General features: G+C 44.0%; 1 protein-coding gene and 2 long non-coding RNA genes across 5 annotated transcripts in view; 1 reads left to right on the top strand and 2 right to left on the bottom strand.

Annotated features, from left to right (window-relative positions):
- LOC131381114 (uncharacterized) overlaps window positions 1–16,153 on the bottom strand; it is an 80,090-nt gene extending 63,937 nt beyond the window's left edge. The window contains exon 1 of the long non-coding RNA XR_009209585.1: window positions 15,368–16,153. This is a non-coding gene — a long non-coding RNA (uncharacterized LOC131381114). The remainder of the gene's footprint in view (window positions 1–15,367) is intronic.
- The window catches only part of ZNF609 (zinc finger protein 609), a 222,964-nt gene that overhangs the window by 144,423 nt on the left and 53,342 nt on the right, over window positions 1–25,199 (top strand). For both annotated transcript variants that reach the window (XM_032175816.2, XM_058427235.1), the window contains exon 3: window positions 12,028–12,253. In XM_032175816.2, coding sequence (XP_032031707.1) covers window positions 12,028–12,253 — 226 coding nt within the window. The remainder of the gene's footprint in view (window positions 1–12,027; window positions 12,254–25,199) is intronic.
- On the bottom strand, window positions 17,821–24,615 carry LOC131381113 (uncharacterized). Of its 2 annotated transcripts, none has more exons than XR_009209584.1 (3): window positions 24,124–24,615; window positions 18,801–18,861; window positions 17,821–18,370 (listed from the first exon to the last, which is right to left on the bottom strand). It is a non-coding gene; the product is annotated as an uncharacterized LOC131381113 (long non-coding RNA). The 2 variants fall into 2 exon arrangements; XR_009209583.1 differs by lacking the exon at window positions 24,124–24,615 and adding an exon at window positions 20,034–20,123.

Here is a 25,199-nt window from a genome sequence, read left to right as displayed (position 1 = left end):
CTCATTTTTTTTTATGGGACTAGGTATGAGAGGGGGAAAATATGTTAAGTAAATGAAAAAAATAAGGCCGGGTGCAGTGGCTCACACCTGTAATCCTAGCACTTTGGGAGGCCAAGGCGGGTGGATCACTTGAGGTTAGGAGTTCAAGACCAGCCTGGCTAACATGGTAAAACCTCGTCTCTACTAAAAATGTAAAAATTAGCCCAGTGTGGTGGCATGCACCTATAGTCCCAGCTGCTCGGGAGGCTGAGGCACAAGAATTGCTTGAACCCAGGAGGCAGAGATCAAGCCACTGCACTCCAGCCTGGGTGACAGCATGAGATGCTATCTCAAAAAATAATAATAATAATAATGATAAGGTTCTCAGTTTTTAAGAATTTCCTGCAAGGTGAGGTGGCACACCTGTAATCCTAGCACTTTGGGAGGCCAAGGCACAAGGATCTCTTGAGCCCAGGAGTTCGAGAGCAGCTTAGGCAACATAGGGAAACCTCCATCTTTACAGATTTAAAAATTAAAAATTGAGCAAACCAACGCAGAAACAGAAAACCAAATACCACTTGTTCTCACTTATTGGTGAGAGCTAAATGATGGACACTTAGAGCTAAAACATAGACACTTAGAGGGGAACAAACAGACATGGGCCTACTCAAACAGAGTGGAGTAAAAAAGAGTAGAGGGTGGGAGGAAAGAGAGGATTAGGAAAAATAACTAATATTTACTAGGCTTAATACAACAACAACGACAACAAAAATAGCCAAGTGCAGTGGTATGTGCCTGTAGTCCCAGCTACTCAGGAGGCTGAGGCCGGAGGATTGTTGAGTCCAGAAGTTCAAGGCCATAGTGAGCAATGATTGCGCCACTGTAGTCCGGCCTGGGTGACAGAGCAAGACCCTGTCTCTAAAATAATAATTTTTTTTTTTAAGAATTTCCATGACCAGAAAGTTTTCAAACAGCTGGCTTATAGCAGGGAGAATCATCCCATTCCTCCTTCCTAAGCCACAGCAGAGCAAAATGCAATTTGTGATGTCTCAATTTAGAATTCTCATGTTTTCTCATAGGACTGACAATATGAATGATGATTCATTAGTTCTTTAGTACAGTTTGGTCCAGCCACATTATAGGTTAAATAGACTTCTGTGGGCCGGCCTAGGAATCGCTGTTTAAGACTTCTGACATCTGTGATTATTAAGGTTTCAGAAAAAGGCTTTAGCTTTCTGTTGTGTTTATTTGATTTGTGGGGTTTTTTAATTTTGCATTTTGTTTGCTTACTTGTTTTTATATTCTCAAAGGTAAAAGAGTCGAGTAAAGATGACACACTTAAGTCCTGACTTTTTAGGAAATGCATATGTGAAAGGAGGTAAAAGAAGTGTATTCAGGAAAGGAAGTAGTTGCAGAAGTTCTTTATTCTTAGGAAGCAAATCCTAATGCTTACCTTGTAACCATACAGGAATGGGAGGGATTATCAGCCTTCTATGGTAAACATACAGTCAGCTTCAGAGGAAGTACTTAAGTCTCTGTCATCACTCATCAACTGCTAAGTTAATAAGCTTTGCTGAAGGAAAATGTGAATTTCAAGCAAGCAGGAGATTGTAGAGTGAGAAGACTTAGGGAAGAGCAATGGAGATGCTTCATTCAGCAAAAACCTTTGCCACAGTAATGGACACTGCCATGTAATTTGTGTTGCACATTGATTTTGCTTATGAGATTTTTTCCTTTGTTAAATTTCAAGCATAATTTATCTGTTTCCCACACACTGGGAATTTCTAGACAGTCTTGAATATCAGGATTGTTTGATCTGCTGTCTCCTCTTTAGCAGAAAAGGATTTAGGGTCTGAGCCCAAGAATGTATAGGGATCACTGCAGGAGAACAGACTATAGACTGCAAGTCTGTAGTCTTCAAATTATATGTTCGAAAGCAAAAACAAACAAAAATCAAAAGAGAAAGAGAAAAAAACAAAATTTAATGTTCACGGTACTTGCATTTTCTTTCTTTTTTTTTTTTTTTTTTTTAGGCAGAGTCTTGCTTTGTTGCCCAGGCTGGAGTGCAGTGGCGCAATCTCAGCTCACTGCAACCTCTGCCTCCCGGGTTCAAGCAATTCTCTGCCTCAGCCTCCCGAGTAGCTGAGATTACAGGCTCCGTCCACCATGCCCGGCTAATTTTTTTTTGTATTTTTTGTAGAGATGGGGTTTCACCATGTTGGCCAGGCTGGTCTTGAACTCCTGACCTCATGATCCGCCCACCTCAGCCTCTCAAAGTGCTGGGATTACAGGCATGAGCCACCGTGCCCAGCCTGTACTTGCATTTTCTAGTGCACAATAGAACAGCCTTCACTGCTGACCGTGACTAGGTGCTGATTGGTTAAATACTACATTAAGTCTTCTGTGAATAATGGAATATATAGCTTCTTTTTTTTTTTTCTGAGACGGAGTCTCCCTCTGTCCCCCAGGCTGGAGTGCAGTGGCGCGACCTCGGCTCACTGCGAGTTCCACCTCCCAGGTTCACACCAGTCTCCTGCCTCAGCCTCCCAAGTAGCAGGGACTACAGGCACCCGCCACCACGCCCGGCTAATTTTTTTTGTATTTTTAGTAGAGATGGGGTTTCACTGAGTTAGCCAGGATGGCCTTGATCTCCTGACCTTGTGATCCGCCCACCTCAGCCTCCCAAAGTGCTGGGATTACAGGCGTGAGCCACTGTGCCTGGCCTGCCTATATATAGCTTCTTAGAACTGTTTGAAGACTGGTTATGTTGCCAGCTACTCTGTCTTTTTATCTTTTTCCTCCTTGCCTCCTGCTATAAGATATTTTGGAAATTAACCAGATTTATAATCAAATTCTTTTTCAGGGTAGCCTAAGTGAAATCTGGAAGCTCAGCAGTCCAGGAGCCTCTTTTTTTTTTTTTTTTTTTTTGTTTATTTATTTATTTATTTTTCCAAAGGCAGGGGAGAGGCAAGGTCCAAGTGTAGTTACTGTTTGAAAAGGACCTGCCAGGCGTGATGGCTCCCAACACTTTGGGAGGCCAAGGCCAGCGGATCGCTTGAGGTCAGGAGTTCGAGACCAGCCTGGCCAACATGTTGAAACCCTGTCTCTACTAAAAATACAAAAATTAGCCAGGTGTGGTGGCATGCGTGTGTAATCCCAGCTACTCAGGAGGCTGAGGCAGGAGAATCACTTGAACCCAGGAAGCAGAGGTTGCAGTGAGCCGAGATCACGCCACTGCACTCCAGCCTGGGCAACAGAGTGAGACTCTGTCTAAAACACAGAAAAGGACCTGAGGCCAGGCATGGTGGCTCACACCTGTAATCCCAGCACTTTGGGAGGCTGAGGTGGTGGATTGCTTGAGCCCAGGACTTCAAGACCAGCCTGGGAAACATGGCAAAACCACGTCTCTACAAAAAATACAACAGTTAGGCCGGGCGCGGTGGCTCACGCTTGTAATCCCAGCACTTTGGGAGGCCGAGGCGGGCGGATCACGAGGTCAGGAGATCGAGACCACAGTGAAACCCCGTCTCTACTAAAAATACAAAAAATTAGCCGGGCGTGGTGGCGGGCGCCTGTAGTCCCAGCTACTCGGAGAGGCTGAGGCAGGAGAATGGCGTGAACCCGGGATGCGGAGCTTGCAGTGAGCCGAGATCGCGCCACTGCACTCCAGCCTGGGCGACAGAGCGAGACTCTGTCTCAAAAAAAAAAAAAAAAAAATACAACAGTCAGCCGGTCATGGTGGCGTGCACCTGTAGTCCCAGCTACTTGAGAGGCTGAGGTGGGAGGATTGCTTGAGCCTGAGAGGTCAAGGCTGCAGTGAGCCATAATCACATGAGCCTGGAAGACCCTGTCTCAGAAAAAGATGAAGAAAGAAGAAGAAAGAAAAGGACCCGAATTTCCTCTACTTATAGTTAAATGTTGTGTTGTTTTGGGATTTACTCAGGGTATTCTGTTGCATTCTGACAAGAGCTTTGTGGAAAGAAGGCATTCAGATTTCTCCTTCCATCCTTAATTATCCCATGATATCTACCTGCTAGCCTCTCATGACAAGGAATTGCTGATTTTTCAGAATAAGCAAAAATCATCCTTATTTAAACTTATTTATTTATTTTTTGAGACAGAGTCTTGCACTGTCGCACAGGCTGGAGTGCAGTGGTGTGATCTCAGCTCACTGCAACCGCCGCCTGCCGGGTTCAAGTGATTCTCCTGCCTCAGCCTCCCGAGTAGCTGGGACTACAGGGATGTGCCACCATGCCCGGCTAATTTTTTATATTTTTAGTAGAGACAGGGTTTCACCATGTTGTCCAGGCTGGTCTTGAACTGACCTCAGGTGATCTGCCTGCCTTGGCCTCCCAAAATGCTGGGATTACAGGCGTGAGCCACCGCACCCAGCCTAAACTTGTGTATTGAATGGAATTTTGTCTCAAAATTCCAGTCAACAGAAAGTGGTTCAAATAATTGAAGATTTTTTTTTTTTTCTGATTTTTGTTTTGAGACAGTCTTGCTCTATCACCCAGGCTGGAGTGCAGTGGTGTGGTCTCAGCTCACTGCAACCTCTGCCTCCCAGGTTCAAGCGATTCTTGTGCCTCAGCCTCCCGAGTAGCTGGCATTACAGGCACCCACCACCATGCCTGACTAATTTTTTTTGTATTTTTAGTAGAGACGGGGTTTCACCATGTTGGCCGGGCTAGTCTCGAACTCCTGGCCTCAAGTGATCTGCCCACCTCAGACTCCCAAAGTGCTGGGATTACAGGTGTGAGCCATGTGCCCAGCCTTTTTTCTGTACACACCACCATGCCTGGCTAGTTTTTGAATTTTTTATAGAGACAAGGTCTCTCTGTGTTGCCCAGGCTGGTCTCAAACTCCTGAGCTCAAGTGATCCTCTGTCCTTGGCCTCCCAAAGTGCTGGGATTACAGGTGTGAGCTACTGCCTCTGTCTTGATAACGTCTTATCAACATAAGGTTTAGTGTATTTGATGACATCCTACTTTCTTTTTTTTTTTTTTTGAGATGGAGATTCACTTTTGTTGCCCAGGCTGTAGTGCAATAGCACGATCTCGGCTCACTACAACCTCTGCCTCCTGGGTTCAAGCAATTCTCCTGCCTCAGCCTCCCAAGTAGCTGGGATTATGGGCATGCACCACGATGCCTGGCTAATTTTTGTACTTACAGTAGAGACGGGGTTTTGCCATGTTGGTCAGGCTGGTCTTGAACTCGTGACATCAGGTGATCCACCTGCCTCGGCCTCTTAAAGTGCTGGGATTACAGGCATGAGCCACTATGCCCAGCTAGTGACATCTTACTTTCTACACAATCTTATCTGATAATTCTGAATAAATCTGAACATTCATGTAACCATCATCCCCAACTACCTTTTCATTTTCGGATAAAAGAAAGTTTCTTAGAACTACTGCTGTTATCAGTAGAACTAACTTCCTTCTTGCGTTTTTGTCGGTGAAGGTGAAGATATAAGACTCATTGTGAAGGAGAGAAGGAAAGGTCTATCTCAAATATCTCTTCAGTGAATTTTCTTTCTTTTTTTTTTCAGATAGGGTCTCTCATTTTGGTGCTCAGGCTGGAGCACAGTGGTGCAGTCATAGCTAACTGCTGCCTCATCCTCCTGCCTCAGTCTCCCAAGTAGCTGGGACTATAGGGATGTGCCACCATGCCCAGCTAATTTTTTATTTTTTGTAAATATAGGCTTTTGCCATGTTGCCCAGGCTGGTCTAGAGCTCCTCAGCTCAAGCAATCCTCCCGCCTTGGCCTCCCAGAGTGCTGGGATTACAGGTATAAACCATCACATTTGGCCTTCAGTGTATTTTCTACCTGTAAAGTTATGTTGCAGCCAAGAAGATTTTTGTCCATCAGTGCCTCTCATCTGTGAGAGGCAGTTGAAGTAGGTATATGATTATAATTACTCCTTGTGGGGAGATGAATGACTCTGGCCTTTCTCTATTCTCTCAAGTCCCCATTTCTGTGTCATCTGCCTATCAACATTCAGATCCTTATATATGTTATTAAACTGATATCTTCTTTTTTTTTTTTTTTTTTTTTTGCACTCTGTCGCCCAGGATGGAGTACAATTGTGCAATCTCAGCTCACTGCAACCTCCTCCTCCTGGGTTCAGGTGATTCTTATGCCTCAGCCTCCCAAGTAGCTGGGATTACAGGTGCACACCGCCATGCCCAGCTAATTTTTTATTTTTAGTAGAGATGGGGTTTCACTATGTTGGCCAGGCTGGTCTTGAACTCCTGGCCTCAGGTGATTCACCTGCCTCGGCCTCCCAAAGTGCTGGGATTACAAGCCTGAGCCACTGCGTCTGGCCTTAAACTGCTATCTAAAGGTAAATTGAGAAGTATCATTTTAGGATGGACAACGTAGGGAGACTTTGTCTCTACAAAGTTTTTGTTTTTGTTTTTGATTTTGTTTTTGTTTTTTGGAGACAAAATTTCACTGTATTCTCCAGGTTAGTCTCAAACTCCTGGACTCAAACAGTCCTCCCACTTCAGCCTCCCAAAGTGCTAGGATTACAGGCATCAGCCACCATTCTTGGCCAAAAAACTTAAAAAAAAAAAATTAGCCTAGCATGGTGGTGCACATGTAGTCCCACCTACTTGGGAGGCTGAAGTGGGAGGATTGCTTGAGCCAGAGAGGTCGAGGCTGCAGTGAACCGTGATCACCCCCTGCACTCCAGCCTGGATGACATAGCGAGACCCTGTCTCAAAGAAAAGAGAATTATCGCCGGGCGCGTCTGTAAACCTAGTACTTTGGGATGCTGTGGCGGTTGGATCACCTGAGGTCAGGAGTTCGAGACTAGCCTGGCCAACATGACGAAACCCAGTCTCTACTAAAAATACAAAAATTAGCCGGACATGGTGGCGGGAGCCTGTAATCCCAGCTACTTGGGAGGCCGAGGCAGGAGAATTGCCTGAACCTGGGAGGCAGAGGTTGCAGTGAGCTGAGATCACGCCATTGCACTCCAGCCTGGGCAACAAGAGTGAAACTCCGTCTCAAAAAACAAACAAACAAAAAGTATTAAAAGATAAAGGACATAAAGTGTTGGGAAACTCCAGAGATCTCCTCTTTAAATTCTCTATAAGTCTCTTTTCAAGCTTTTGTTTTGTTGTTTCCCTCCCCAGTAAGCTAAGCCCCAGGAGCCATGATGGCACTTCTTAGCATTTCAAAGACTGAGAGTTAGCTTAACTTTTGTTGGTGTAGTTATTAAGGCATGTAATGACCTTAACTTTTTAATATTCCTATTCCTTATTTTCCCTCTTGGCCCCAATCTCCTGACAATCCCTGCTCTTGTATTTTAGGTATATAAGAAAGATAGCAAAATGAGTCCTTTTCTGATTTTTTTTCCTCCTTTTTTGAGACAGGGTCTTGCTCTGTTGCACAGGCTAGAGTACAGTGGTACGATCACAGCTCACTGCAGCCTTCACCCCCAGGACTAAACTTTCCTCCTGAAACGGGAAAAGTTCCCTTGTCCCCCTCACAGGGCGTGCAATGGGAGTGTGGCTCACTTCTTCACTGCCCTGCTGCTCAGACCTGTAGGGTAGCATACAGAGGGGCAGGCTGTGGGGCTCCAACCCCGGCAGTGTCTAGGGGTGAATGCTTACAGCTGAAGCCCCAGTGGGTGTGTGTTACAGGGTGCTCTTTTAGTTTAGCTGTCCTTAGGTGGCTTGTGTTAGCTCAATTAGACCCCTGCCTTATCACAAGAACAGAGGGCTTTCTGTATCCCAAGGTTCTTGTCTTGGTGTACTGGAAGAATCGGATCACATGTGGGCTTGGAGAATGAGTGTAAGGTTTTATTGAGTGGAAGTAACGCTCAGCAGATTGGGGAGCCAGAAGGGAGATAGTTTTCCCCTGGAGTTCAGCTACTCAGCGGCCCAGGCTCTTCTCCAAATGCCCCGGCCAAACTCTGCTTCGTTCCACGGCCTGCCGGCATCTGTCATGTGCTCTTCCGCCATCGTGTGCTCTTCTGCCGGCATGATCCTCTCAACGCCTTCTCGAGGTCCAGCCGCTGTATCTTCTTCTGCCAATGTGTTCCTCTAGAAGTCCAGCTGCTTGTGTGTCTGCCTGCTAGGGTCTGGGGAGTTTTTATAGGCACAGGGAGGGGCTGTGGCAAGCCAGGGTGGTCTTGGGAAATCCAACATTTGGGCGGGAAAACAAAAATGCCTATCTACCTAGGTCTGTGAACACAGGCCCCAGATGGAGCCCTAGCCAGGGACCATGCCCTCCTCTACCCAGCACTTCCCTTCCCCCCTTCCGTATCATTTAAAGGGACCACGTTCTTCTCTACCCAGCACATCCGTATCACTCCTACCTCAGCCTCCCAAGTAGCTAGGACTACAGGTGTATGCCAACACACCTAGCTAGTTTTGTTTTTGTTTTTGTTTTTAATTTTTTGTAAAGACAGGGTCTCACAATGTTGCCCTGGCTAGTCTCAAACTCCTGGACTCAAGCACTCCTCCCGCCGCGGCCTCCCAAAGTGCTGGGACTACAGGCTTGAGCCATTGTACCCAGCCCCCTTTTTCTGATTGTTATCTTTTCCTGGAACGTGATAAATGAAGCTATCTTTGTTTCAGTGAATAATAGAATATGAAATCCTGTAAAGCCACATAGGTTATTAGATGAATATCACAGAGCTTATTATGCACTATGGCATAATGTTAGATTATAGATATGACCAAATGGTAATTAACAGAGCTGGAGCTGTAATTAAATACTATTGTGCTGCTCTGTGATCTCTCCTTAGATTTCTGTTGCAAAATAAACGGAAAATGAATAGTTCAAACCCATAGGTGGATTTTGTCACTTCTCCCCATCCCTGAACATCCCTTTTAATTAACTAAGTAATTAAATAAAGTCATCTTCATACAACAGAGATGCCAAACTCTGCCTAGTAACTCTAATCAGTAAGGGTAGTTTGATGCATACTTGTTAATGAGTTCCTCATGTGTATGAGTCTGTTCTGTTATTCTTAGTGATCAGTTCAGCTGAAGTTTCTTCTCTTCACTTATTCTATAGCAGGGTATAATTTGGCAGACTGCTTGAATGCAACAGTGATGTTTCCAACCTACATTTTAGGTGTTGTTTTCTGGATTTCTTGGTGCAAAATTGGGGACTTCATTTTATCTAGAATGTATTAACTTATCTTTCTCCTAGCCTGCCAGGAGCACCGAATAACCTAGCAGGAAATTAAACTACTTCCAGAAAAGAGCTTTCCTCAGTGGCTGAGAGAAAGAGTGTATAGGTGTCTCCCTGGGGTAAACTTCTTTCTGTGCCTAGGGTTGCTGCCTGAGCTGTGGAACAGGTTGGCAATAGGACATGTGCAAGCAAGACAATCAGAAAGTTCACAGGAGTGACCTGGAAGGTTTAGGCCAATGTCTGTGTCCAGTAGGACCTTGCAGGAATTTCTCTTGTGAGTAGAAGAAAGTATAGAAAAGGGAACAAACCCTAAGCAAACGAAGTACACACAGAGGCTGTGAAACTGCTTCTGTCACAGTTCTTCCCCAAGAGAAAGAATAGATATACAGAGGTGAGGCCAAGAGTAGAGATGATCTGTATATTCTGTCTCTAACTTTCCCTCTCTAGTGACTCTCGAGTTTCGTCCAGCACTGCACAGGAGTGAGTAGGGAGGCTCCAGTTTACTTTTTCTGTGTTGTTTTTACCTTCACATCTGTGCGTGGAAATTTTAAAAATCTTTCCAGGATCTACCACATCCCAAGAAGGTTGGGAAATTAAATTATAAATGCCCAGTTTTCAAGAGAGCAAATATGCCTTTTGGCATTTATCATAAATGTAGGTGATTCATTATACAGGCTTCCACTTCCATTTCATTTCATGAAAAAGGTGGAGTTAGGGAAGTACAAGGGGTGTGTGTGTGAGACAAGCAGATAAGGATGTTTTGGCAGCTCTTCAGGGACCAGAATTAATCAGAATCAGTATATGAACATTCTGTGGACTCAAAATGATGATCTACAAATAGTGATGACTTTCTAAGCCAAGAAGTCAGAGCCAACTGTGGAGAATGGATCCGGTACCCAGACCTCAACCTATAGGCTAGTTTTCAAGGCCAGGAAGGTGTTTGTCTCTGTGTGTATTGTGGGAGGGAAATGGATTATATAGGTAGAGTGATAGTCATGTAGTAAATTATTCCAGAATCAGAGTTTTGTTGCAGAGCTATTTAGAAGCTTGGATTATGGATGCATGTATGATTTTCTCTGAATGTCTCTATTAAAGGACTACATTTAACCTAGACTAAGAAGTCCTCACAAAGGGAAGAGTCCCAAGGATTGGGAAAGTCCTAATCTTTGACTCTCATTTTCTAGGTCTGCTGATTAGTATCATACTTAATCTTTGGAGGAAATAAGCCAGTGTGTGCATTGAGTGTCTTTGCATATGCAAGACATTATGCTCATTCAGGATTGGGGCATCAATCACTCGAGCATAATAGACTTTGTCAGCCTCATAAATTCTGGAATTTAAAGAGTTAAAGGGTCACTTCCCACTTTCTTTTTTTTTTTTTGAGATAGCGTTTCACTCTGTCACCCAGACTGGAGTACAGTGGTGCAATCATAGCTCATTGTAGCCTCAACCTCCTGGGCTCAAGTGGTCCTCCCACCTCAGCTTCTAGAGTAGCTGAGAATACAGGCATGTGCCACCACACACAGATACCTTTTTTATTTTTGTTTTTTATAGAGGTGGGGTCTTGCTATGTTACCCAGGCTAGTCTTGAACTCCTGGCTACACGTGATCTTCCTCCATAGGCCTCCCAAAACATTGGGACTACAGGCATGAGCCATTGCACCTGACCCATCACAACTTTTATGTTGTCTCTAGATGTGTTGCATTCTTCTTGGAAACTAACTAATTACATTCTTGTGAGAAGTTCTAGTTTCTGGTTTTGGAGGCAGATTGCTTCTTTCTTTCTTTCTTTCTTTTTTTTTTTTTTTTTTTGAGATGGAGTCTCGCTCTGTCACCCAGGCTGGAATGCAATGGTGCGATCTTGGCTCACTGCAACCTCCGCCTCCCAGGTTCAAGTGATTCTCCTGCCTCAGCCTCCTGGATAGCTGGGATTACAGGCGCCCACCATTACGCCCGGCTAATTTTTGTATTTTTAGTAGAGTGGGGTTTCACCATGTTAGTCAGGCTGGTCTCGAACTCCTGACCTCAGGTGATCTACCCACCTTGGCCTCCCAAAGTGCTGGGATTACAAGTGTGAGCTACTGCGCCTAGCCGTGTTTGACTATTTCTATCTATGTGTACATAGTCAACCACATCTTCAGACTGCTGTTGATTGGCTTCTGGGTGGCAACAGCACCTCCTGTTTCTTATAGATAAATTTGATGTTAGAATTATATTCCAAGATGCCATTCTCATTAAATAACCACTGTTACAGTCTCTAAGGGTTAGAAATTCCCAGCAGGTTAATCCCAGCCCTGTTATAACTTTATTCCTTCTAGCCAAGAATGTATTAAAGCACCTAGGATCATTAGGAATCTGGCATTCCTGGGATTTGGTTATTTCTTCCTCTCTTTATCCCCATCCAAATTCATGGATTTTATGTCAGACTAATGTACTGTTTGCTGAATGATAGATTGGTAGGAAGCATAGTGGTGGTAGCAGAACATACCTCAGATGCTGGTCCTTGTCTTTCTCATCAGTCTGTGTGCTCTGTTACTATTGAAATCTGGCCCTGATTCTCTTTCATTAGAGACATTTTAATGAGATGAGGAAAAAATAGAACTTTTTAAAAAACAATTTTAGCCAAGTGCAGTTTATGAGGAAGATCATTAATAAGAATCATTAATAAGATCGTTATATGCTCATTAATAAGAGTTTCTCTTAGCACAGGATGCTCTCATCTAAACCACTAGATTTGTAGTGGTATCATAAGCCAGAACTTGAAAGGAAGAACTAAAGTTCTTATTTATAGCCGTCTGCACTCTGGCAGGAATAGATATAGGACTAGATTAAATACAGAAAAGGTATTTCCTCTAAATGTTCTTGCAACTCAGCTACTATTTTTGCTTCCCTCCACAGATGGAGTCCCCTGTTTCCACACCAGCAGTGCTGCCAATACACCTTTTGGTGCCAGTGGTCAACAATGACATCTCATCTCCTTGTGAGCAGATCATGGTTCGTACCCGATCAGTTGGGGTCAACACATGTGATGTGGCTCTAGCCACAGAGCCTGAGTGCTTGGGCCCCTGTGAACCTGGAACTAGCGTCAACCTTGAAGGCATCGTGTGGCAGGAAACAGAAGATGGTAAGTGTGATATGTGGCTTTCCCCTCCCTTCTCAACCTGCTTCTGCAGGGGAGCCACCAGGGGCTTATTGTTGTAAATATTGCCAAGTGGTTATTAGAATTTCAAGTGTCCACAGTCTGCGGGAGATACCCACACAGAGGATTTTAGCAGACTTAGCAAAATTTCCCAGCTTCTAGAGATTCTTCCCTTCATAGCTATTCAACAGTGTTGATCCTGGTACTTAAGCAGTCATGTGATAGGTGTTGGCCAGGTAATTCAAACTGTATCTGTACTCTCCATATTTTATATGGGAGAGTTAGATTATAAATTAAATTTGAGGTCAGGCCTGAAGAGAAAAATTAATAAAAGGGCAGCTGAGGGAGTCAAGAGAATGGAGAATAGTCACTCTTAAATTCACTTAATGTTGGCTCATTGCATATGCAGCTCTTGCCTTTTTTAACACCTACAGGTACAGCCAGCTCACTCTTCCCACTGATTGCCTCATTGCCCAGCCACCCACACCACTTCATGTATCTGTCACTTGGTACAGATTTTATAGGCCGAGGCAACAGGGAAATGTTTAGATGGTCTTGTTTTCAGGCATCCACTAAGCAGTTGGCTCACTGTAGGTTGCTGCTGCCCAAGGCATCCAGACTTCTTGCTTGTTCCACTTGCCCCTGAGAACGGAATCTATTCTGTTTTGGAAATTTATGAACCTGAAAAAATGGAAGGGAGTGTAAAGGGACTTAATGGGGTATTTCAGATCTTTTGGTAACATCTGGTGGCAATTTGATTTCTGCATATTCTTTTTATGAAGAATCCAAATCCTTGTCAGAGTATATGTGGTTAGAGAGTCTGGGCCTCAGTCCCATCATGTCTCTGCGTCAGTAACCAGACTTTCAAACTGTCCTCACTCTGAGGAGATTAGAGGCCCAGCGGAGCACAGCTAATCATCTCTGATTATCACAGAGCTGTTTTGTCAGTCTGCCCCTAGAAATTCAGGCATTTCATTCTGGTCGTTCTAACAAAATCTGTTCCCCTGAATATTTTGTTGTCATTCAGTATTTATTTAAAGTTTACCGTGCAATAGGTGCTGATGTGTTACAGGTTAAGAACTCTGTATTCTTGTCTGTCTCATCATTAGGAATATAATACATCTTCAGCTTTCAGAATAACGTTGCTAATGAGGTTTTATTGTGTGCCTGAGTGGTAGAAGCTGATGCAGAGAAGGTAGAGAGAGAGTTTAACTCTAGAGGTTGACTCTCGATATGTGTATACAATATACAATCTGAAAATCACAAAGTGGCTATCTGATTTTTAAAATGTCATCTGCTTATGGACAAATGTCTGAACAGTCAGAGTCTGTTGGAATGACAGACACATCCGGACCATATCTCTGTGCCACCAAGCAACCTTCAAGGCCTTTTGCCTCAGTATATTGAAGATAGAATAAATCGATTTCCTGCCTATTTGTTCTGCTTGTCTTTATGATGGTGACTCTTTTCCAAGAACAAGATGCTTTTTTTATGTGAACCTAACAAAAACTTTGAGAGAGTGAGGCTAATGCTTTCACTCTCTTGAAGACAATGAATACCTTTTTATCTGAGGATCTCTTCCTGCCAGGGCAAAATTAACACATAATTTTTTTTTTTATTTTTTGTAAATCATTTGCTCTGAAAGACTCTTGTTTGTCAGATTGTCACAGGCAGCCTATTATTACCAAGTTCCCCTGTTGTGTACACTTTTTTTCTTTTTTGAGACGGAGTCTCACCCTGTCGCCCAGGCTGGAGTACAGTGGCGCGATCTTGGCTCACTGCAACCTCTGCCTCCCAGGTTCAAGTGATTCTCCTCTCTCAGCCTCCTGAGTAGCTGGAACTACAGGCGCATACCACTATGCCTGGCCCATTTTTGTATTTTTAGTAGAGACGGGGTTTCACCATGCTGGCCAGGCTGGTCTTGAACTCCTGACCTTGTGATCCACCTGCCTCAGTCTCCCAAAGTGCTGGGATTACAGGTGTGAGCTACCATGCCCAGCCCAGTATGTACTCTTAAGGTACTCTGTACTTTATTTCATAGCACACATCAGTTTGCAACTTTATTTATCATTTTATGATTTTTCTATTAATGTGTATCTCTTCTACTGTGTTAGAAGTTCTGAGATCAGGCAGTCTGTTTTGCTCATCGTTGTATCCAAGGTACTTAACATAGGTGGCAACTGACACCTATAGTAGTAGACTGTCAAAAATACTTGTTTGAGGCCAGGCGTGGTTTATCACCTGAGGTCAGGAGTTCAAGACCAGCCTGGCCCACATGGTGAAACCCTATCTCTACTAAAAATACAAAAAAAAAAAGCTGGGTATGGTGGCATGCACCTGTAATCCCAGCTACTTGGGAAGCTGAGGCAGGAGAATTGCTTAAACCCTGGAGGTGGAGGTTGCAGTGAGCCAAGATCGCACCGTTGCACTCTGGCCCAGGCGACAGAGCAAGGCTGTCTCAAAAAAAAAAAAAAGAAAAAAAAAGAAAGAAAAGAAAAATATATTTGTTTGAATGAAGGAATGCTTGCATCTATGTCATTGTCATTTCTGGATCTATCTTAATATATATCTAGAGGAGCCGGGCGCGGTGGCTCAAGCCTGTAATCCCAGCACTTTGGGAGGCCGAGACGGGCGGATCACGAGGTCAGGAGATCGAGACCATCCTGGCTAACATGGTGAAACCCCGTCTCTACTAAAAATACAAAAATTAGCCGGGCGTGGTGGCGGGCACCTGTAGTCCCAGCTACTCGGGAGGCTGAGGCAGGAGAATGGCGTGAACCCAGGAGGCGGACCTTGCAGTGAGCCGAGATTGCACCACTGCACTCCAGCCTGGGCGACAGAGCCAGATTCCATCTCAAAAAAAAAAAAAAAAAAAAAAAAAAGTATATATATATATAGAGAGAGAGAGAGAGAGAGAGAGAGAGAGGATATTAAAATATTGCTTGAACTTAGGAATGGTGTCAAAATACTTTCCAAAATTCTAAATCTTCTCTGAAACTCAGAATAAATACTGCTTTCACCAGGTTTGAGATCAGTCTCGTTATCTAAATCTGTAAGATTTTTAATCCTACTTTTAATACCAAGTTTTCTCCCACTTACTGTATTTCAAGGCTTAGCTCTCTTCTTTATTTTTTCTTTCATCCCAAGGGAAAGAGAACTGTTCTGCAATAATATACTCATCTTTTCTTTGCTTTCTGGTCACCCCAGAGGGCCTTCACCTGAACTGTCAGTTGGCAAAGGTCTGAATTGGGATCAGAGTTGGTTCACATTCCTTTTCATCTTCAGGTAACAGAGATTTCCTGCAAAGATCATTCTCTGAAGATCTGTAAGATCCAGGATACCGAGTCAGTCCTCAAGTTAATCATAAGAACTACATACAGATACTTTTTAAAAAATTATTCCAGACTTCTAGGTTTTTTGTCTGCCTCTCGACATTTTGTACTTCTGTCTGTCTCTTTGTCCAGCAAACTATACTGTCTTCAAACAGAAAAAGTCCTTACAGCTCAGACAGAAGCTGTGAATGCTTGGCCTCTGAGGGGAATGGAGGACACTGAGGTCCCTGTAGAACTGAGCCACCTTGCTGAGAACAGGTATAGGAGTCATGGCCTCAATTATTCCTAGTTTCTTTGCCTACTTGTCCTACAGTGTTACTTCTTTCTTTCCTCTTCTCTCCCTATCACTCCCTTTAAACCTTGGATGCATTTTTAAATTCCTGCAGATTCCATTTCTTTTTAGGCTGTTGATAATTGAGTAAGCACTGCAAAGATCCTACTTGACTAGATTCAACCATGGGACTGTTAAGAAGACCCAAGTGTAACCTAGAATTTGTTTGTTTGTTTGTTTTTGAGACATTCTCAGCACTATGTAAGGGCTAGTTCCACCAGATTTTGCTTTATCTCACCTCATTTCAAATCAAAATACTGAGTACCTCTGAGGCGGGCGGATCACTTGAGGTCAGGAGTTTGAGACCAGCCTGGCCAACATGGCAAAACCCTGTCTCCAATAAAAATGCAAAAATTAGCCTGTAATCCCAGCTACTTGGGAGGCTGAGGCAGGGGAATCACTTGAACCCAGGAGGTGGAGGTTGCAGTGAGCCGAGAGTGTGCCACTACACTCCAGCCTGGGTGACAGAGTGAGACTCCGTCTCAAAAAAAAACCAAAAAACTACCAAGTCTATTCTGGGTTCACAAGGCTTAACTCTAATCTAGGATACTGAAAAAATGTATAAGAAGCCTTAAAGCAGACTATGTACTTTTAGGGACACAAAATTGCTTACTGGCTTGTGTGGTATTTTAAAGAAAGGCAAGGCTGACTTTAGGTAAGAGTTCTAGGAGATGCTATAGGTTCTCCTTTTTGGACAGTAGCACTAACCCAAAGGCCAATACCAGTGATATAGTTTACTTTGGCAAACGTGCTTTATGGAAGAATTTATGGTATAGTGGAAGGAGCACTGGAGTGAAAATCTGGAGACTTCTATATCTCTGCCACTATTATTATGACCTTGGAAAAATCCCTTAATTTTCTGGGCCTTAGTTACCTCATCTCTTAAGTTGAACTAGGTGACCAATTAGGACCTGTCAGTTCTTTTTTTCTTTTTTCTTTTTTCTGAGGCAGGGTCAGGCTGTGTCACCCTGCCTGGAGTATAGCAACAACATCATCTCTCACTGCAGCCTCAAACTCTTGAGCTAAAGTGATCCTCCTACCTTAGCCTCCTGAGTAGCTGAGACTACAGGCATGTGCCACCGTACTCAGCTAATTTTTTATAGAGACAGAGTCTCGCTATGTTGCCCAGACTGGTCTCAAACTCCAGGCCTCAAGTGACCATCCTGCCCCAGCCTCCCAAAGTGCTGGGATTACAGGCGTGAACCACCATGCCCAGCCTGTCAGCTCTTAAGTTATAAAAATCTATGCAGGCCAGGCGTGGTGGCTGATGCCTGTAATCCAAGCACTTTGGGAGGCTGATGCAGATGGATCACTTGAGCCCAGGAGTTTGAGACCAGCCTGGGCAACATAGCAAGACCCTATCTCTAAAAAAAAAAAAAAATTTTTTTTAATGTATGCCTTAAACCATGGAATCAGGGCCAGGCACAGTGGCTTGTGCCTGTAGTCCCAGCTACTCAGGAGGCTAAGGCAGGAGGATCACTTGAGCCCAGGAGTTCAAGGCAACAGTGAGCTATGATTGTGCCACTGCATTCCAGGCTGGGTGACGGAGTGAGACCCCATCTCAAAAAAAGAATAGAAACACAGAATCAGCATGGATCCAACACTGGTTGACTATGGCAACTTGAAAACGAACAAGTGGACGGGCACGGTGGCTCACACCTGTAATCCCAACACTTTGGGAAGCTGAAGCAGGTGGATCACTTGAGGCCAGGAGTTTGAGACCAGCCTGGCCAACATGGTGAAACTCCCATCTCTACTACAAAAATTAGCCAGGTGTGGTGATACATGCCTGTAATCCCATCTGAGGCAGGAGAATCCCATGAACCCAGGAGGCAGAGGTTGCAGTGAGCCAGAATGTGAGAGAATATGCGGCTGTCTGTCGAACAGGAGGAGCAGAGACTTTTTTGAGACAGAGTTTGTCTCTTCTTGCCCAGGCTGGAGTGCAATGGCGTGATCTCGGCTCACTGCAACCTCCACCTCCCGGCTTCAAGCGATTCTCCTGCCTCAGCCTCCCAAGTAGCTGGGATTACAGGCATGCGCCACCACTCCTGGCTAATTTTGTATTTTCAATAGAGATGGGGTTTTTCCATGTTGGTCAGGCTGGTCTCGAACTCCCGACCTCAGGTGATCCCCCCGCCTCGGCCTTCCAAAGTGCTGGGATTACAGGCGTGAGCCACCGTGCCTGGCCCCTGCTCACTATTGTAATAACATCCTGTCATCAGATTTCTTCTACCACCATTTGACTGAAATATTTCTCATACCAGTTTTCCAGAGGTCTTCTCTCAGTCCTTCCTAGACTGTGTTAGCTCTCTTATTTCTTTATTCTTGAAACTCTCCTCTCTTGCCTTGGTCATAAATCTCATTTCTCTTTATAACTGGTTATTCTCTCTATTTTGTGCCGGTCTCTCTTCCTCCTTGTATTCATTTAATCAGAAATTCCTGTTGAGATTCAGGATGCTGAAATATCAGTCAATTCAGTCCTATCAGCCTCTAGATAGGGTCTGTAGCAGCTGGTGCCCTGCTCCCTTTCCCACAGGCAAACAGCCTTATCCGCAGTATATTTTTTCATTTATTGTGTGTGTCATAGTGGGGAAAGTTGAGGAAACATTGAGTTGGGAATGGCATTTAGCTGCTTGGAGAAGAAATGAAACTATAATAATGATTTAATATAAGATAATTTGGAGGTAGGTAGGTAAGTAGTCTAGGGCTGGTATGATGACATCACAATGGAATCACTATTTCAGGCTCCTTAAAGTTACTTTATTGCAAAATTGCTTCTGTAGCTCCAGCCATCACATTTGCTTTCCAGTCTTGAAAGAAAAGGAAGGTAGAAGAGAAAAAGCACCTGCCTCCTATCTTAATCTGTTACCTTTGGAGAGGTTTCCCAGAAGCCACACCATAAGACTTCTGCTTACATCTTGTTGGCTACCCTGTGTGCAAGGAAGGCAAAGAAATTTAGCCTTTTAGCTGGATACATTACTTCCCCACACAAAATAGGGGCTCTTACTAAGGGAAAAGGGAAGAAATTAGTAGAATCTGCCACTTTTTTGCTTTGCGTAGCCTTCATACATCATAACTTCCAAAAGCTATTACTTTAGCAGCTTTCTATTGTAAGTACTCTCTTACATATTCATGTCTTTAGCTGTCTACCTTGTGTGAACAATACCGAGAACTTTATCTCCACACTTGACCTTTTGCCTAATACAGTTTCACTGATGAACATCACCAGAAACTGATTTATGAAATTCAAATATCTAAAAAGGAGTATTCACCATTTTTTTTTTTTTTTTTTTTTTTTTTTTGAGACGGAGTCTTCGCTCTGTCGCCCAGGCTGTAGTGCAGTGGCGCAATCTCGGCTCACTGCAAGCTCTGCCTCCCGGGTTCACGCCATTCTTCTGCCTTAGCCTCTCCGAGTAGCTGGGACTACAGGCGCCCGCCACCACACTCGGCTAATTTTTGTATTTTTAGTAGAGACGGGGTTTCACTGTGGTCTCGATCTCCTGACCTCGTGATCCACCCGCCTCGGCCTCCCAAAGTGCTGGGATTTACAAGCGTGAGCCACTGCGCCCGGCCCGGAGTATTCACCATTTTTTACCAAAAATTTCCTTATCTTTCCTTCTCTATTTCTCTTCATTACACCTACATTACCATCCTCCTAATTTTCTTTTTTTTTTTTTGAGACAAAGTCTCGCTCTGTTGCCCAGGGTACAATGGCCTCCACCTGCGGGGTTCAAGCGATTCTTCTGCCTCAGCCTCCCAAGTAGCTGGGATTACAGGCACCCGCCACCACGCCCAGATAATTTTTGTATTTTTAGTAGAGATGGGTTTTCACCATTTGGCCAGGCTGGTCTCGAACTCCTGACCTCAAGTGATCCACCCGCCTCGGCCTCCCAAAATGCTGGGACTACAGGCATGAGCCACCATGCCCAGTACCATCCACCTAATTTTCTAGGCTCAAACCTCCCTAGTCATCTCTTGACTCTTCACTCTTCATCTCTGTATAATTTTTTAGTGGTTTCTCTAGGAATTACAATATATATATTTAACTTTTCACAGTTTACTTAAAATTAGTATCTCAAGTGGAATGTAGAAATCTTACTACCTTATAAGTCCCTTGACTCTCCATTCTTTTTTCTTTTTGAGATGGAGTTTCACTGTGTCACCCAGGCTGGAGTGTAGTGGTGTAATCTTGGCTCACTGCAACCTCCAAGAAGAGATGGAGTTTCACCATGTTAGCCAGGCTTATCTCAGACTCCTGGCCTCAAATGATCTGCCTGCCTCAGCCTCCCAAAGTGCTAGGATTACAGGCATGAGCCACTGCACCAGGCCTTACTCTCCTCTATTCTTTTCTTTTTTGTTTGTTTTGTAAATTATTTTATTTCTTCCATGATAATTTAGAGGCATTGTCTTCAAACCAATACAAATGTTTCATAAATAATATTTGGCTGTTTTCTAACCAGTTGAGTAACTTGTTGCACAATAAGCTACTTCACATCTTTCAGCAAGAAATACATTAAATTTGAATAGTAAAGACATTACATAATGATTAGGACACAATTAAAATTTGCTTTAAATATTTTTTTAGGGGAGAGGACACCACACTTCTACTCAATGAAGAGAAACATTTTTACAGTCCTGAGGTCATTTATTTTTTTTAACACCCATTATGCTATGAATTCGTAGGGAAGAGGTTCCAGCAGCTCAGGCTCCTTCCCGTTGGTTCTCACAAAGTGTGCTTCTCTGGGTAGAGGCTGCTGCTTCAGGTGAACCCAGGTGCCTTTCTCTTTGGCTTCTTTCTTTTTCTGATCATTTTTCCTTCACATGTTTCAGGAAGCTATCTTGGCTCTTATAATGCTTAATGTGCTGAATACACACATTAATTCTCTTGGCAAGAATCTTGCCCTTGTTTGTTTACAAGAATGCCAACAGCATGCTGGGGGACACTGTAGACTCTTCCAGTTTAGCCATGGTTAACACCTGTGGGGCATTCCTTTTTGAACAGTATCCATTCCCCTGATGTCTACAATATCACCTTTCTTATAGATTCGCATATACATGGCCAAAGAAACAACTTCATATTTTCTTTTCTTTTTTTTTTCTTTTTTTTTAGACGGAGTTTCACTCTTGTTGCCCAGGCTGGAGTGCAATGGCGCAATCTCGGCTCACCGCAACCTCCGCCTCCCGGGTTCAAGCGATTCTCCTGCCTCAGCCTCCCGAGTAGCTGGGATTACAGGCATGCGCCACCATGCCCGGCTAATTTTGTATTTTTTTTTTTTTTTTAGTAGAGACAGGGTTTCTCCATGTTGGTCAGGCTAGTCTCAGATTCCTGACCTCAGGTGATCCCCCTGCCTTAGCCTCCCAAAGTGCTGGGATTACAGGCATGAGCCACCACACCTGGCCACAACTCCATATTTTCTAAAAGACCTAGAGAACATATATTGGGTGCCTCTCTTCTTAACCTTTGTGTTTGTCGAATTACTGGAAGATGGCAGTTCCGGCCGAAAGGCTCTCCATTATTTATGTTGTAGTTGTCTTACAGTAGCACATTGCCTGCTTTTGTATGGCTTATGAGCTAAGAATGGTGTGTGTGTATATATATATATTTTTTGAGACAGGGTCTTGCTCTTTCAAGACGGGAGTGCAGTGGTAAGATCACTGGCTCGTGCAGTGGCACGATCATTGCTCACTGCAGCCTCAGCCTACCAGGCTCAAGTGATCCTCCCACCTGAGCCTCCCAAGTAAGTGGGACCACCAGAGCATGCCACCATGCCCAGGTAGTTAAAATTTTTTTTTGGTAGAGACAGTGTCTTACTACATTGCACAGGCTGATCTTGAATTCCTGGACTCAAGCAGTCCTCCCGCCTCACCTCCAAAAGTGCTGGTATTACAGCCATCGGCAACCACACCCAGCCTATATTTTTTAATAGTTGAAAAAATGCAAAACCCAACAATATTTGTGAGGCATGAAAATTATATGGAATTCAAATTTCAGTGTCTATAAATAAAGGGTTTTTTTGTTTGTTGTTTTTATTTTTTATTTTTATTTTTTGAGACAGAGTCTTAATCTGTCACCCAGGCTGGGGTGCCGTGGTGCAATCTTGGCTCACTGCAACCTCCACCTCCCGGGTTCAAGTGATTCTCCTGCCTCAGCCTCCCAAGTAGCTGGAATCACATGCCTGGCTGATTTTTTTTTGCATTTTTAGTAGAGATGTGGTTTCGCCATGTTGGCCAGGCTAGTCTGGAACTCCTGACCTCAGGTCTGCCTGCCTTGGCCTCCCAAAGTGCTGGGATTACAGACGTGAGCCACCATGCCTGGCTGTTGTTTTTGTTTTGTTTTTTTGAGATAGAGTCTTGCTTTGTTTCCCAGGCTGGAGTGCAGTGGTGTGATCATGGCTCACTGCAGGCTCAAGTGATCCTCCCACTTCAGCCTCCCAAGTAGCTGGGACTACAGGCACACACCACCATGCCCAACTAATTTTTTTTGTTTTAATTTTTTTTTTGTAGAGATGGAGTCTCACTATGTTTTTCAGGCTGGTTTCAAACTCCTAGGCTCTAGCAATCGTCCTGCTTCAGCCTCACAAAGTTCTGCGATTGCAAGTGTGAGCCACTGCACCTGGTCCATAAATAAAGTATTGTTTTGTTTTGTTTTTCTGTAACCTATTAGAAGTGACACGTTTTGTTTTGTTTTGTTTTTTGACACAGGGTCTCACTCTGTTGCCCAGGCTGGAGTGCAGTGGCGTGATCACAGCTCCCTGCAGCCTCCACCTCCCAGGTTCAAGTAATCCTCCCACCTCAACCTCCCAAGTAGCTGAGACTACAGGCATGTGCCACCCCATCTGGCTAATTTTGTATTTTTTGTGGTGACAAGGTATTGCCATATTGCCCAGGCTGGTCTCAAGCTCCTGGGCTCAAGTGGTCTGCCCACTTCAGCCTGCCAAAGTGCTAGGACTATAAACGTGAGCCACCACACCTGGCCTATAATATTTTCTTACGGAAATGAGATCTCACTGTGTTGCCCAGGCTCGTCTTCAACTCCTGGGCTCAAGCAATCCTCCTACCTCGGCCTCCCAAAATGCTGGGATTACAGGCATAAGCTACTGGGCCTGGACCCATAAATGAAGTTTTATTGGAAGACAGTCATTCTCATTTAATGTATTTTGTTCACATTTGCCCTACAGTGGCAGAGTTGAGAGGTTGTAACAGATACCATGTGGCCTGCAAGGCCCAAAATATTTGTTATCTGGTCTTTTGTTGAAAAAGTTTAACCGGGCGTGATGGCGAGCACCTGTAATCCCAGCTACTCAGGAGGCTGAGGCAGGAGAATCACTTGAACCAGGGAGGTAGAGGTTGCAGTGAGCCAAGATAGTGCCACTGCACTCCAGCCTGGGCAACAGAGTGAGACTCCATCTCAGGAAAAAAAAAAAAAAATTATTAAAAAAAAAAAGTTTACCAGTCTCATGCCTCATATAAGCACCGTGCCTGGCCAAGGGTCTGAATGTTTAATTTTATTTAATTTAAATGTAAATAGCCATATGTTAACTACTGGCTTATGGTATTGACAGCACAGGGGCTAGATCTTTAAAATATATATACACAGACATGCATATATATGTGTGTATGTGTGTCTGTGTGTATATACTCTGAGATGGAAAGAAGAGTAATTGTGTGGGAGTATGAAGAGGGTGGGTAAGTAGCTGACATCTAAACAGACCCATGGTGACTTCTGTGTACTCTGGCCCCTGTTACCCAGGAGAATATTCAGCCCTACTTCAAACTCTGTGGTTGAGCCCTTTGCTTTGGTCTGTGGGCTGCAGTTTTCTCATTATCAGAGTAATAGGCTATGGTTTTGCTTAGCAGGAAGTTAGTCTGCCTGTGGTAGCTCCGCTGAGAACCTGCCCCAGCTATTCTTCATCCTCATCTGATTGCAGATCCCAGCTGTGGGCCTTTATCCTTTTCACTAAAGGGAAGGGACTCTCCATTAATCTTCTTTCATGGAAATGGTAACCTTGGTGGTTACCCTTGGTTTTTCCTGTGTGATTTTGATGTAGAAAAGTATGTGTGTGAACTGTGAAATATCTAATTTTAGATATTTGCACTGGAAAAGTAAGGTGGCATTCAGCTATTGGTTTTTCTTTCTCATATGCTATAATTAATGCCCCTTCACCTTCAGTCTTGCCCCAGGCAGTACTCACCTAGAGGAGAGATGGGCCACAGTAACAACCAAGCTTTCTCCACTGTTTAGCCAGTTGCATACTAGCTTGAATCCCGAAGAAATAGCTCTACCAATAGCACAGTCATAAAGAGCCTAGCAGCCATTGTCTGAAACCACAGATCTTCATAGCAACAGACCACCACATGGCAACAGCAGCCACACAAAGGAAACAGGGACATCAGTACCTGCTTTCTCCTCACCCCTCCCCCACCGAAAACAACAGCCAACACATTCCCACCTAGCAGCTTACTCCCAGTGGATACTTTAGGGCAGTGACGTGTTTATATACCTTTGTGGATTGTGTCATATGTCCACTGTCATACATTTAAATCCTGAAGACCTTGGGAAAAATTTCAGTCACAGGCTTTTTTGAGTTTCATTTTGCAAATGGCAAAATAGACTAATCTCCAGGGGAGAGAGAGAGAGTCTCCCTTTGTGCACGCTCACCCACCTCCTCCCTCCCCCCAGCAAAGCACAGTCAGGCAGTATATATAGGTGACTAGGCTGTGAGCTTGCCAGATAGGTAAGGTTGTTTGCAAATGAGATTCTTTTTATATTTCAGTAACAAAACCCAGACCTATTTTGTTATCAAAATCATCCTGATACTTAGGAATTCACGTGAGTGATACCTAGGCAATAAATATCTTACTGGTATTGCCTGGGATTAATCACTAGCCCTGACTAACTTAGCTTTGAAGTATGAGAGCCTTGGTGTTTTCTTGCTCTGTTAATAAGGTCGTTTGACTATCTGGGCCTTAATTTCCTTATTTGTAAAATGAGGAGGTTGGACTACATGATCTCTATGGTCCTTCTAGCTCTGATATTTACAATTCTGTAATCATTTATGTGGAACAGAAGAGGGACTTGTCTTTGTTAGTCATTGGTTGTGATGAGATCTGCTGGAAGATGTTGAGCCCTCTGGTCTTAGTGCTTACACTGCTAAAAACAGGTCCTGGCCCTGCCCTATTTGATAAAGCTGCTGTAACAATGATAGGCAGAAGCTATTAACAAAGTTGGCAACTAGCCTTTTCTCGCACGGCAGTAGTTTCAGACTAG

This window comes from Hylobates moloch, unplaced genomic scaffold (assembly GCF_009828535.3).
Source record: "Hylobates moloch isolate HMO894 unplaced genomic scaffold, HMol_V3 SCAFFOLD_14, whole genome shotgun sequence".
Lineage (NCBI taxonomy): Eukaryota > Metazoa > Chordata > Mammalia > Primates > Hylobatidae > Hylobates > Hylobates moloch.
This window is presented reverse-complemented; position numbering and strand designations above follow the sequence as displayed.